The 14,468-nt window shown below is 48.6% G+C and overlaps 1 protein-coding gene across 1 annotated transcript in view; it reads right to left on the bottom strand.

Annotated features, from left to right (window-relative positions):
• Positions 1-12,906, bottom strand: part of COL20A1 (collagen type XX alpha 1 chain) — a 51,299-nt gene extending 38,393 nt beyond the window's left edge. The window contains exons 1-9 of the mRNA XM_018073873.3: positions 12,801-12,906; positions 9,570-9,654; positions 7,112-7,222; positions 5,297-5,440; positions 4,911-5,069; positions 3,795-3,995; positions 2,406-2,561; positions 1,328-1,447; positions 999-1,163 (exon numbers count right to left, since the gene is read on the bottom strand). Of these exons, the coding sequence (XP_017929362.2) occupies positions 999-1,163; positions 1,328-1,447; positions 2,406-2,561; positions 3,795-3,995; positions 4,911-5,069; positions 5,297-5,440; positions 7,112-7,222; positions 9,570-9,642 (1,129 nt within the window). The 5' untranslated portion in view covers positions 9,643-9,654; positions 12,801-12,906. The remainder of the gene's footprint in view (positions 1-998; positions 1,164-1,327; positions 1,448-2,405; positions 2,562-3,794; positions 3,996-4,910; positions 5,070-5,296; positions 5,441-7,111; positions 7,223-9,569; positions 9,655-12,800) is intronic.
• Between the last annotated feature and the right edge of the window lie 1,562 nt (positions 12,907-14,468).

Below are 14,468 nucleotides of genomic sequence, written 5' to 3'. Positions count from 1 at the left end.
TCTGGAGATGGCCTAGTGAATCCTCCTTCTGTTTTCCTGCCTCCTCATCACTTGCAGGCTGTGCTCCCAGGAAGGCAGATATTTTTCAATCTGAGAGGCAGTGGGCATAAATGGGCAAAGCACTGAATGAATAAACAACAATTTGATATTTATGAGGTGCCAGCACTCCCCACAGAGAGTCTGTTGTTCATCCGAGCATCACACTGTATTTCAAGAGTCAGGGATGAGTAAAAAGGAGCCTGCTTATATAACAGAACTTCTCCATCACAGAGCATCCTCCATCCATTTCCTTCTATTCCTCATCCAGATTAACCCTCTGCAAACCAAGCTTCACAGTACAACTCATTTTGCTTCCTAGTGCTACATTCGAGGTTCCCTAACATTGTCCAAGCAGTAACATTGCCAGACCAGGATCCAGCCTGATTTCTCAAGTCCAAGACCTTTACCCTAACAGCTTTGCCCTTCTTCTTTAGGAGAGTTTTCTGTGTAACTTTATTGCTCATGTATTAGTCTCTAGCAGACTTGTGTAGTCATCAAGGACAGAGTTGCTCAAGGCCATTTTGCATCTCGTTATTGCTGCTGGACAGTGAAGAGCAGATAACATTATTATTCAGAGAAGTGGGAAGTTGTGAGAGGCAGTAATTATACTGGAGGTCTTCTGCCATCCCCAATACAATATTCTCTTGCCTAATTCCACAGTTGAGAATATTGTTTTTATTGCACAGGTCCCTGGGGCTCCCAAAGGTCTTTAGATTGGAGGTATGAAAACTCTCATGTGAATGCTTTCTCTAAACAAAAAAAAAATACCCTTTGAAGACACTGCTTGTGCTGAATAAATGAGTTAATTTTCATCTTAGCCAAAATGTAATTAGCTCTTACCCACTATCTTAGTTTTACAGCCTCAGGATGCTCCTATCAAAGTTGAGGGAACATCATCTTCAATTTGAAGATGACCAAAAGCAGGTTGACTTCGTCCTTACTGATGGCTGTGATCTTACCAATGGCAAATATCTCTATGCCCAGGTTCTTCAAGGTCTGAGCAGCCAGGTTGGCATCATCCTGGGATTTTCCATCAGTCAGCAGTATTACCAGCTTCTCAGCCTCCAGCCGGGCACCAGCGTCTGGTTTCAGATTCTGCTCCAGGACGTGGGTCAGCGCCAGACCTGGGGAGGAGCAGAGCTGGATATTGTGCTACAGCCTCCCAGGCAGCCCCCCTTTACTCTTTTCTCTGCTCCACAATGGCCTTGGTCCCCACAGAGCACATGGTCCCGTGGGAACAGCTTCCCCCGCACAGACCACTCAGCAGAGACCCGGGAGATGGAATTACCTGTGAAGGTGTTGCCGCCCTTGTACCGCAAATTCCTGACGGCCTCCAGCAGCTGTTCCCTCGTGGAGTAGGTGCTCAGATCCCACTCTGTGCGGGGGTCACTGCTGTACTGGGACAGCCCTGGGGAAGGCAAGGGCTGTCAGCACTGTGGCAGCCAAGGTGAGCTGCAGGAGCCCCACTCTGGGGAGGGGATGTCAGCCTGGACAGGGGAGGTGGCACAAAGTAATGAAAGGGAGTGGGGGTGAGCAGGTTGGGTTTCTAACTCTGTTTCTCTGCATGGTTCTGAGGAAATGGCACAGAGCTGCGTCAGGGGATGGGTTTAGGCTGGATATTAGGAAAAGGTTCTTCACCCAGAGGGTGGTCAGGCACTGGATCAGGATCCCCAGGGAGGTAGTCATGGCACTAAGCCTGTCAGAGCTCAAGAAGTGTTGGAAAATGCTCTCATGTACATGTTGGGATTCTTCTGCAGGGTCAGGACTTGGACTTGATAATCCTTGTGTGTCCCTTCCAACTCAGGATATTCTATGATTCTACAGTCCTTGTCGTGCAGGCAGCAAAGCTGTGCCTCAGACCCCACGTAGTACAGGGGTACTTACCCCTGTTGTGATAATCAGGAGTGTTTGTTAAGGTCTCAAAGTTAATTGGGGTCAAACTAGTCAGCTGCAAGGGGTGAGAAGGATTTACACAGTCCTGTTTCATGTACATCCTGACTGTCAGCATCACTCAGAGCTGGAAGCAGCACCATTCCTAGCTGAATTCACAGCAGCCCCAGAGCAGCAGTGCCACTGTATCCAGTGTTGTGGCAGCTGTTGTAGGCAGCAAATCCCAAAAGTATCTCAGCATCACCACCCAACCTGGTGCTGCCCAAAGTCATCACTTCTGTTCACTGTGCAGCTATTTTTGACCACCACTAGAGGCCAGAGCTTGCTGCCAGATAGGAAAAGCTTTCAAGAGCAGCTTTAGGACCCCGTCCTAAAGGAAAAAAACTCCTCAGAGGAGCACATAACCACAGGAATAAGAGACCAAGGCCCCTTCAAACACAGAGATCCTAAGGTCAGGAAGCAGGAGTGTGTCCTACCTACTCTTATCTTGTCTTGGGCAATACTGAATGGGGAAATCAAATTGCTCAGAAACTCCTTAATGAGCTTGAAATTGTTGCGGCCGATGCTCCAGGATCCATCCACGAGCAGGACAATATCAGTCATTGCAGGTGTGTCACACTGGAACTGGGAACCTGAGGGGAGAGAGGTTCGATATTGAGGGAGGCAATTGTAAGGAGGAAAAACTGCTTCAGTTTTAAGAGAAAGAGTGAATCTGCTGTGCAGGGCTTTGTCTGGATGGTGGATTGGACCATCTGCCAGTCTGACACATCTCAGCATCTTGTGAAAGCCACAGATCCAAGGATAAACCATCTCAGTACCGAGGAATTGCATGGTGCACAGCTGCACTTCTGCAAAGAATGGGTTAAAGCTGTCAGGAAGCCTGTGCTAACCCAGGCACTGCTCTCTGCAAGCTGTCAGCTCCATTCCATCTCAGCCCCAGCCCAGTGCTTCCCTTTTATCTAGCCTAAGTCTCCAAGAATTGCAGGAGATTTTTTAATTCCATTCCATCACGAGATCCCCTGTGGGCTATAATTATTTTGTGGGTTTATATTAAGTCCAATCTCTCCGTAAAAACCTGCTGGCATCAGAGATACTCCAGCCCTGCCTTTCTCCCCACCCCAGGCCTGCAGCTTAAGGGGGGATAAGATAGGGCATGTTGCTGATTGAATGCATCTTCCTTGAATATTTCTTGGATGGGGAATTTTCCATCTTTTGTGGAGGGAAAGAGATGACCCCATCAAGATTCAACAGGCTCTAAAGAGGTTCCTCTCCTGTCTCATTTCACAGATGTGGATTCCTGTTGGTCTAAAGGGACCAAAAGAAGATGCTCTGGCCCATCCCATTCCAACAGAGCTGCAAGCCATCACAGTCTCAACTGAATCTGGGGGATCATCCTGGATCAGTTATCTGTGAAACATGAGGAACAAGTCCAGAAGGAGGGGAAGGTTGGATAAGGAAATCCCTGATGTGCTCCTCCCCTTCTGAAGGCTTGGAAAAGTCTGTGGCTGGGGATGCTCTGCTGAAGAATACGAATGCTTACATGAATCTGCCAGAAGCAGGGGGAGATGACAACATGAAGAGAGAATAATACCAAATCAATAAAAGTCAATAAATTAAATCATCTGGAAGGAATTTTTGGCCCAACTCCTGCTTTCCTTAAAGTTCAAGTTGTTATACAGAACTCCAGTTTCTCCAGTGAGCCCTGACATCTCCCAAAGCATGACCTAGTAATTGGAAGCACCATCAGCAGGACTGTACTCTCCAAAATCTCGTGGGTAGAGAGTGGGATAGAAAGCTTGTATTCAACGAGCGTTTGGGAAAACAGCAGGGAAGAAGGAGCAAGACATGTTTGAAACCCTTCTCACCTCGCCTCGATGAATCCTTTGTGGGTTTTTCCTTTCCCAGGGACTCTCGCTCTGAGTTCACAGGAGTGCGCGGGGGCGATTTTGGGGTTCCTGATGTTGCTTCTGTCACTCCGGCCTCCGCACTGGGCTGGTGTCTTGTGGTTTCTCCTGAGCCCTTTGGCTGAATCCCCTTCTGCCTTTTCTTTTCAGCTCTGTCCTTTGCTGTGCTCCAGAGAGAAAAATCCCATTGTCCTTAATTGTGTTATCCCCAACCAACTGCCCCACTCTTCCACTGATTTAAACCACATTTGACACAGGTGCAGGGGGCTCAGAGAGGGTAAAAGTCCTACAGGCTTATGTAAATAGGTAGCTAAATAAAGACCACCTTCAATCTTGCCTCTCTGAGAGGGCTGCGTGTGGGCTCATGAGTTGCTAATGGATCACATCAGAAGTTTGCCCTTTCCATTATCTTTGGTGACGAAAAATGATGAATGTAAATCTAAATCAGGGAAAACATACCATGGCACCTCATACCCAATGCCTCTACAGAGCTCAGAAATCTGTGACTTGCACCCTGAGCTAGTGCAAGTCTTTTTAGATACAGGCCCTGCTGGATCTTTCTTCCATCAACATGTGTAATTGCTTTTCGAGTTCATGCAAACCTTGTTGCCAGATACATGAGACTCTCTGTGGTTATATACAGTCCTCAGCCATAGCAGGTTGAGGAAATCCTTCTTGTAGAGCACTTGCAGCCAGCCTTGGGACACAGACTCTAGGGAAACCAGCACCATTAGCCCCAGCACCTTGTTCTCAAAAGATCCACTCCCAACTGAAGGATATGTCTGCATCTGCTGAATTTGGATACCTGTCAGCCCCAGGATGTGCTTTTTTAGTTTGGCTGGTGTGAGGGGCAAATATTTATGGGTTGTTTACTGTGTTTCTGTAGCTGAGAATTGTACACAAGGGCCTGGGCTAGCATGTCTCACTAATTAATGTCTCCAATGGAGTAGGTAAAGCAGGGAGAGGGTGGGATTGGTTTTAGGGACATCTGAGCTTAATGCTCCAGCCATGGCAGCAGGGCACAGGCCATGACTCAAAATCAATCCAGTGTGACTCCAGGATGGTCAGAGCACCCACCTGTCTGTGTCAAGACAGTGTTCAGGGGTGGTGGAGTGGCCTCTGCCACCCCACTGTGCTCAGCTGCCGAGCTGCCCAAAGAGGTGAGATTCTTTCCTGATGCAGCTCCTGCATTTCTTCTGTTATTTCTGGTCTGGGATGCATTTTTCAGTTCCTCTACTGTGGAAAGACCAAAAACAGAGAAAGTGTCCATCTAGACAGGTCTGTGAGTCACAGTCCATCCCTCATCCCTTGGGTCTTCACCATCTCCCTTTCTAACCTTCCAACCAAAAGAGCTTTGTGGTTACCATACAGTCTACAGGGAGTATGCCAGAGGATGAGCTCAGAGGAATCCCCAAGAGCCTCAGGAGCTCTCTGAATGGTAAAATGTAGCCCTCTCCACTTACTCACAAATTTCCTCTTGGCAAACAGGGCTTCCTGGGAGCTGTTGAGCACGTAGACCTGCAGTGTGTATTCCTTGGTAGGGCTCAGCCCTCCCACTGTGGCTTTGGGAGTCTTGGTTTTCAGCATGACTTCTTGCTCTGAGTCCCCTGAGGTGGGATGAAGCCACAGTTGAGAGCCTGTTGGAGCTTAAATTTAAGCTGACAGTAGTGAAAGCATCGCTGAAATGCAGGGAATGTTCTGCCTAGGGACTGCAGTCAACTCTTATTTATTCCTTAAATTTTGAAGATCTCTGATTTTTACTCTTTTTCTCTCTGTATAGTTGAGAAGATTTAGGTGGGGTTTTTTTAAATTCCTTACATGTGCCCAAAATGGAAAACCAGTTCCCATCCAGTATTACTGCAACTCTGGCCAACTTCCCAAGGAGTATTTGAGTGAAAAGCTGGTCTTGAGAGGGTAAAAACTGGCTACTACTAATGAAAACATCCAACTGATTGAGGTCATATGTGACAAAATGAGGAAGTGACTTGGTGTCTCTGGAGGTCATTCTGGCACTTGGGACTCATCTTACTTATCCCAGACACTCTCACTGTGCTATCTTTGCCCCAACTCTCTAAGGGCAGCTGCTCTCTGCAGGAGACAGCTCATTTCTGGGGCTGGCACTGCCTCCAGACCCCTCCACAGTGATGTCCCATGCTGTTGGAACCTGCCCTGGGACTGTGATGCCTTGGCCACTCAAGAACTGGGGTGTTTCTGTGTTGGCAGGGCAGTGAGCAGATGGAGCAAGGCAGCAATTGCTGCCCCACAGGCTCTTTGCTACACAAAACAGAGAGGGTCACACCAGCTCCCTAAACCCCTCTGATTGGGAGAAGTCTACAAGCTTTAAATTATGGAGATGGATGTGTTTCTGACCCCACCATCCCTGTGCTTGTGCCTAGGGCTGGAGACTCCCCAGCCAAAGAGGGAAAGCCTCAGGCATGTGCTGGGAGAGCCAGTGGGGATTCCCTGCATTCCCAGGATGCTCTGCATTCCCAGGATGTTCTCTGCTGAGCTGAGGCTGTGGGGAGGAACAGGGAAGGAATGAGAAACCTCCTGCTCCAGCTTGGGAAACAGGTGGGGGCTGAGCTAAAAGCGGGTGGATGATCACAGGAGCTGTGCCGCAATCCTGCCTGGCAGCTCCCTTCTCCAGCTCGCTGGGAAAGCCTCAGCAACAGGAAACCAGATGCCAACCAGGACTAAGGTTGCCTCCAACCAGTGCTCCCTGCCGAGGGATGTCCTGTCCTTCCAACACCACCAGTTTCAGCATCTGGAATCATGGAGCAGGGGTAGGGAGCCAGGGGATGAGCCTCCCCACACACACAGAGTCAAAGACTTCCCATCCCGTGTCTGTGCAAGTGGTGGCAGAGTTGGGAGCTCTCACAGAAGAATCAGGTAATGAACCTTTCCTCATCTTTTTTATCACACAGTCCCAAAGAACAGCACTTTCTGGCTAATCCTTTCCCCCAGGGTGAAGAGAGCTGAATTTCATCTCTCTCTTGTGAATGAGTGGCAGAGGGACTATGGGCTGCTCCCATGGTGGCCATGGAAGAAAGACTTCTTGTCTGTACTACAGGTACAGCCCAGAGAAAAGTTTTGATGTAGGTAATCAACACTTGGAACTAGAACAAGCCATGGACAATTCCCTCTGACTTCTTTCTATCACCTTAAGGTCTAAATAATGCTCCTACTTAGGTCCTGTTCTCCACCAGAAAAAAAACCGTGGATGTCAGTCCCTCATTCATGCACAGATCTCTGCTGATGTCCAGTGTCTCAGCTCATACCTGCCATGGGCTTTACCCGAACTTTGTAGCCACTGATGTTCCCTTCAGTCTCTTTCCACTTCATCTGGAGCCTGTCTTCCGAGAGGACAGTGAGCTTCAGCCGGCCTGACCCTGGGGAGGAGGAGACGTGCCCATGCTGTTATGGATGCAATTCCTCCCTCTGTGTATACACCCACAAAACACCACATGTGCTGTCTCCTCTAAGGACCCGGGAACAGCAGCAGTGCAAAGGAAGCCTCCACCGTCCCACCCAAGTCCTCACTATCCCCTGAGGCTGCACAGCAGCTCCCGCAGTTCCCCTGCACCTCTGCAGACCTGTATCCTCCACCCATGCAAAAAGGAGTTTCTCAGGTGCTCAAACGAGTCCTCATTTTATACCTCTGAAAACAGGAAAAACAGCCCCCCACAGAGGTAGGAGCTTTCTCTGCACCCCTCACACCTTGGAGGACTCCCCCAGGAGCTTTCCTGCAAAGTGTTTTGTTTCAGCAAGTGTGTTCAGTGCAAACATCTGAAATGGGAGGGCAGGAAACAGATAAGGGGGCTCAGTGAGGCTCTTCAAGGGGCTTGGGCTGCTGAGAAATACAGAAATTCCCAAGGTGATGGATCCCATGCTTCTGCAGAGAGATCATTTCAGCAGCAGCTCCAAGGACCAGCAGGGTTTGGAAAGAAGGCAAAAAAAAAAAAAAAAAAAAAAAAAAAGGAAAGAAAGAAAGCCTGATAAAGTGTAAATAACAGCTCCTGGCAGGACCATAACTCATAGGCACCAGCTTGTATCAGTTTGCTGCAGGGAGCTGCAAACCAAATGACAAATCCCAAGGAAAAAAATAGTAGCAGACAAGGAGGCAAAAAAAAGAAAGAGCACATTGCCTTATCATCTCTAGATTTCACAGCTATCTGTTAAACCCCAGCTAGATGTCTGAGCTCGTGTCACTCTTTGAATCAATGATTCCTGTCGTACAAATGCCACCAAATGAAACTTTTTCACTCGGCTGGATGTAAGATGGCAACTCAGCAGATTTCTCTCCTCTCCTTCTGACACTGTGCCCAGAGCTGCCTTTCCAGCAGGATGCCCTAATTTGCAGTGAGTGAACACACTATAAGCATCTGCACTCAAGTGCCCTCCCACATCATTTGCAGCTGTTACCAGCCTCTTTACCATAACTCATAAAAAAAAAAGCTTAGGGTGACCTGGAGAGTCGACTCAGTGCTGCCAAACTGTTACTCAGGACTCCTGCCCAGGAAAGCAGTGAGAGCCTGCAGTGAGGACTTGCTTGTCTCAGCCCCACATCTGTGCCTTAACCTTTCCTCACAGAGGCTTCCTGCAGGCTGCCCAACAAGCAGATAACTATTTTGGGGAAACAAAGCTCAGATTCACATCTCACCCCAGGCAAATCTGAAGGGGAAGAAAGAAAACTTGGGAAAGAGGGGTGAGGGGAAAAAAGCAAATCCCAGAATCGTGCCTAAGAGAAATGGTAAAAGATCATGGAACAATGAGGGGAATTCACAGTTAGATTAAACATGGAGCTGTCTGCTTTTGGCCAAGTGTGGTCCAGCTCCTTGGCCATCACTCTAGGAGCCCAGAAGCTAAAATACAAGAATTTCCCCAGGCAGACCAGAAAGGACAACATCTTCTAAAGCGCCATTATGTGCTGGATGCAAATGATCCCCAGTGCCATGAAAGCTTCACTGTTTCCCTGCCCTGTGTTGGATGTGCACCATTTGATGCTGTAACCTTGCTCTCCAGCTGACAGGGAGTTAAGCCCAGGCTTAACTGCAGAGCCTGGTCTGGAAGATAACACAGCACAGAGACACATCTGTCCCAACTCCGCAGCACCATCACCTCCCTAGAAACATTTGTGGTCACCAGTTCCACACAGGGTTCAAATATAATGTGAAGGTGGTTCTTCCACATCAGAAGGGCAGTGGTGAGGTGCTATAGGTATGTTCTGGTCACTTGTGGCACTACCTGAGCAAAATGTGTTGCAGGAGGAAGGCAACTCGTGTTTTCTTATCCAGATGTTGCATCACATGTCACCATAGGCATCCAAAGCACCAGGAGAGAGGCAGTGACTGAGAGAGGCACCCCCCTTTTCCTTCCTGTATCTCAAGCTCCATCTGCAGATCACATAAGCCCCTTCATTGCTTGCACAGGCTGAAATGCATCCCTGGTGGGAGGGAGTGGCACGTTGAACTGCTGCCAGTGCTGAGGACAGGCTCTGCAGGGTGGAGAGGGATCGAGGTGCTCTCCCCAGATGGGCCCCTTGATCTCTCATTGCTCTTCAAGCGTGGGAATAGCTTCACCAGCAGACACCAGAGCACAGCAAGCCCCCAAAATCCTGCATGTCCTTGGGAATGTCCCTTGCAGTGGTGCCACTGCCAATGCCCAGGGCTTGGGCAAGGGCTGGGCTATCCCAGGGGACAGAAGAAACTTAGGGGCAAGGGCAGGCAGGCTCCTTACCTTGGCCCACTCGTCCCCAGACATGGCTCAGCACAGGCAGGCAGGCAAAAAAGAACCAAGTGTGAATCAGCATGATGACCAGGACCTACAAGAGGGCAGATATCAGGAAGAAGAAGTAAAATTTATATTTCACCATATCAAAATCCAGTTTTTTGCAGTCCTCACTTAAGGCACCACAAGCTGAGATCTGCAGCTCTGGGCATCACTGACGGCACTGAGGGGTCCGCAGACTGAATGGAGTTTGTATGTCAACAGTTTACAAAGAAGAGGTTTGCTTCTTATCTCACAGTGAAGTTCCCAAGGAGTTACATTCGGGACTGGTTGGGATAGTCTTGCTTTAACTTGTTCACCTGAACAGGCTGAAAGCAGAGGCAGTTACAGACCTGATCGTGGCAGAGGATCAGTTAGGCTCAGGAATTAGCTCTGCAGCAAGGACAAAGCTGGCTGGCTAAGGACAGCCAGCCCTGGACCACAGACCTCGAGCACCTGCACCTGTTTTGCTGGTCTGGATTTCCTTGTTACTCAGTTTGGTCAGAAATGTCAGGTCAGCATCCAACGACCCTGGTGGAAACAGTGCCTCCCCCTCATCTTGATCTCAATAAACCAGGTCTTAAACACACTTTGTTGGCCTTTAGCAATGCATCATTGGCATCTGTCATTTCTGTGCTCCACATTTCAGCCTTATTGCTTTTGGCAGAACCAGACCATGCACCCGTTTCCTCCACTGCCGTCTGCAGTGACATTTCACTTCTATTCGTTTTGATGGACAGGTATTTAAAGGTTCCTGGCAAATGTCTATTTCCCCTCAAACACGTCAACGTTGTAGCAGTTTCAAGCAAAAATAAATACACACGTGAGTGATCCAGCCATGATCTCCTGGGGTTTAAATCAGTTCTAAATTGCTGGAAGAATGAGTGGAAAAATATGCAAGTTATAACAGGGAGTTGTTAACCGCCCTGCTCTGCCTGTGATTATTTTTTTTTTGATTGAAGATCAGGTTATATGGAACAACTGCAGTGTAACCAAAGCCTTTAGCCATGGGAAACACTTGCTTTATTTTTCCAGCTAATGAGGTCATTGCTTATAAAAAACAGCAAACATTTTACGGGGGGGGGGTTTGGGATTCTGACTATCAGCTCCAGAAAAACAAAGCCTGCCCTGGCTTTGGAGATGCATGTGCCAAACAGCAGCAAGAAGCAGGCATTCTTTTTAAAAAAATCCTGAATTAAAAGTTCATTTGTGCCCTTTTGCAATGCCACCAAACTGCCTTTGATTGCCTTGCAAATTCCCCGAGGCTCTGCTGGCAAATGAGATGCCAAACTCTGGTAAAACTACTGGATTGTGTATTATCTTTTCATGTTAACCAGAGTTACATGGAATCTGAAGTCCGGAAAATTAAGCCTGTGGGCTCCTCCAGCCTGCACTGATCTGGGTTTATTGCAGGCTCTGTTTGCCCTGAAGGCCTGAGCTTCCACCTGATGGCAAAGATGAGTTAAATATTATCATATAATCACAGAATTGTTTGGGCCAGAAGGGACCTTAAAGTTCATCTTGTTGCAGCAGTGGGGACACCTTCCACTATCCCAGGTTGCTCCAAGCCCTGTCCAACCTGGCCTTGGACACTTCCAGAGCTGGGGCAGCCACAACTTCTCTGGACAACCTGTGCCAGGGCCTCACCACACTCACAGCAAACCAGGGGTTAATCCAGGCTGGATGCAGTTTGTCCTCAGGTTGTGGATCTTTACTGTAACTAAAGTGAAGAGCAAAAAATTCAGAGGCAAATCCATCACTATTCAGCATCTTCTCCAACATTCATTTTCCTCCCTTTAAATCACAAATAACAAATGCACCTGTTTGAAATGGTGGAAGACACACAGCTGGAGGAGCTGTCTCCTACCCTCCCTGCAGAGCTTCCTCTCCACGGGTCACCTGTCAGGTCCCAAGCCCCCACTCCAGGGCTCTATGGTCCCTCCCTATCCATTTCTGCCATCACTGGTGCCAGCATCCAGCCAGGTTGAGCTGTGGACCCTGGGACTCAGGGGACCACGGTGACACCAGCCTGCTGGCAGGCAGGGAGCCTCTCTCCTGTTACTTACCCTCAGGGAAGGAATTTGGAGACAGCAACACATGGAGCATGTGGTCAGTGTTTCCAGGGCCTGGAAAATAGGGGTGTGTGTGGGACACACCACTTTCCACTTGCCCCAGCTGTGTGCTCAGAGAGGATTTGGAGGTTAATGAGGCCAGAGATCCCCTTATTTGTACGGGAAAATTTATAAGCACTCACTTTATTTTAAGAAAAAAAAGATCAGTGCAAAAAATTCCTGCCACTTACTTAAAGCAGCACAACTAAAGGTGAGGATTTGGGGGCACTGTGAATAATTTCTGCTCTCCACAGCCACAGTTTGGGGATGTTTTCTCATCCCAGAGGTCATCACTGTCTCTGCACAGAAGTGCTGGCAGAAGCAATGTCACCTCGTGTCCCACTCACTGCCGGACACACGAGCAGTGCTGGGGACAGCCCTGCAGGCAGCCAACTGCAGGGAATAAATCTGTCCCACATTCCCTGAGTGCTTTGCCGGTAGAAGGACCTAAACCAGACAAAAAAACACATTCATCAACCCCTTTCTGTTCTCTCCTGGAAAGTTCCTGTATTTCAGTTCCACTAATCAACAAAAAGTCTCGATTATCCCAGCACCAGCCTCAAAAAGGCAGGAATAAGTTTCACTTCTGGGTTGAACATTTGCAACGCTCCCAACTCATCAGGCTGAGTAACTTCAACTTGATACCGACCCACTCACACCTCCAGGTGGGAAAAACTCACACAGATAGCAAACCCTTCCAAGCACTGTCCTTTCTGGCAACCATTTCCTGCAGTTTTGTACTATTAACCAAAAATAGAACAAAAAAAAAAATCAAACCAACAGGCAAAAGTGCATTTCTCACAGCCATCACTCCTAAAGAATTGCCAAAGTAGTCCTGGCAGTATTTAAACCGACTGGCAGGGAACGTGAGCCTCGAAGCCACTTCACAGTAAGAGAGAGGATGAGACCTGTCACCCCTGTGTGGCATCGGCAGTGCTGCCCCGAGCTCAGCTGCACCAGCTCTAAGTTTCCCGGAGAGCAAAACCCTGCAGAAGTTCCCTGCTTGGGATCCCCACACACTCCCCAAAACAGCACAGCCCCTCCTGGGCATCCCTGCGAACCGAGCCCCAAAGGGGAACGAGCCACAGACCTCTGCGGAGCGGCGGGCTTCCCCTGGAGTCAGCCGGGAGCTGCGGGAATCCAGCTACATTCTTAAATTGTGGGAGAAGCTGCCCTGGCGCCTCGTCCGCTCCTCGGTGCGATTAAAGATTTCAATTCCCAGACGTCAGGAGGGATAAGGAAGGGGAGGGAGAGCAGGGGGAGAGGGATGGGATTCCCCCACCTCCCTCTCCGCACGCAGCGGCTTGGCCCCTTCGTGCAGCCAAATAAAGCAAGAGTCTGCCTCTATGAAAAGCAGTAAACGGCTTTTAGTGGCTTTGCTAACTAAATAAAATATCCGTCTGGGAATCTGCACGCCGATTTCCTAGAACGCAGCAACAAGTCGTGGCTCCCGCCCACCACCAGACTCCCCGGGATGCACCCGCATCCCATTAAATGGTTTTGAGAGCCCAGCATGTGCGCTGAAGGCGAGCTGTGCTGCGTTTGTTTAAGGAAATTAGGCACATCTGTGAGTTTTGCAAGGCCAGAGGCTGAATCACGAGCTGGAGCTCGATGGTGCCTGCGGACTCCCCGGCTGTGGGAGACAGCCCTGATCCGCTCCAGCGTGAGGTGCTCAGAGCCAGGAGCACCTGGGAGAGACACCCAGCTCCCTGCCAAAAGTCTTTTGGAAGGATTTTGTCCTCATTGGCAGGAGTGGAATGACTGACAGTGTCATTTCTCATTACAAATGGAAGCCAGATTTTCAGCTGCATCTACAGGGACTGTCAGCATCACTCTCCCATTGCAACCAAGGGAGCTATGAGACACCTGGAATTGCCATTCCATGGGAAACACAGGTGGTCTTGGAACAGTCAAGCTAGATGGAAAAAAAGTAATAGTTTTCAAAACATTCTGCATAATAAATGAACATTTGTTAGTTCATTGCAGTTTTGTTTCATAACTTTGTAAGTGTTTTAAAGCATCACAATATACAGATCAAAGGACAACGCCAAAATGAAGCACTTAAATCATAGAATCACAGAAAAGATTAGAAGGGACCTTAAAGACCACCTTGTTCCAATCTTTCTGCCATGGGCAGGGATATCTTCCACTAGACCAGGTTGCTCCAAGCCCAGTCCAACCTAACCTTGAACATTTCCAGGGATGGGGCAGACACAGCTTCCCTGGGCAACATGTGGGCAACGAATCATATTAAAACAAAACATGGAGCATTTGGTACCCCATGGAGAGAGGGTTGTCTCTGCCTTACCTGTAAATACCACAAATTACCTCTTCTGTAATTCCTACTGGATTTCAGAATTTGCTCAGATTTGCTACAGTTTACTTTAAAAGTAGGAGAAGGTGAGAAAGGAAAAAGCACATTTCTCCTGTGCTTCACTTCGTGGAATTCAGATGCAGAGCTAAAGATTCCTGCTGTGTTTACATCTGAAAAATCTGGACCTGTTTCCATGCTTGTGTTCAGGTTGCTGCTTTCTGGCCTGCCTTTACCAAGGTGCCCACACAATGCCTGGATTTGACCTTAGTTCAAGTTGAACACACCTCGGGTTAAACCTTTGGGCCATCAGGGACACCCAAACGCTCCCTGAAGAGAATTTAAAAAACAAAAAGGCAGATTGAGGCTGCTTTATTCGTGCACTGAATGGCTACAAATAACAACTGGGAGTGTATTGACAAACGGCTGAGAAGATGGTCTGGTTTC

Source organism: Manacus vitellinus, unplaced genomic scaffold, assembly GCF_001715985.3.
Source record: "Manacus vitellinus isolate BGI_N305 unplaced genomic scaffold, ASM171598v3 scaffold_26_pilon, whole genome shotgun sequence".
Classification (NCBI taxonomy): Eukaryota; Metazoa; Chordata; class Aves; order Passeriformes; family Pipridae; genus Manacus; species Manacus vitellinus.
Note: the sequence above shows the minus strand (reverse complement) of the source record. Positions and strands in the feature narration are given on the sequence as shown.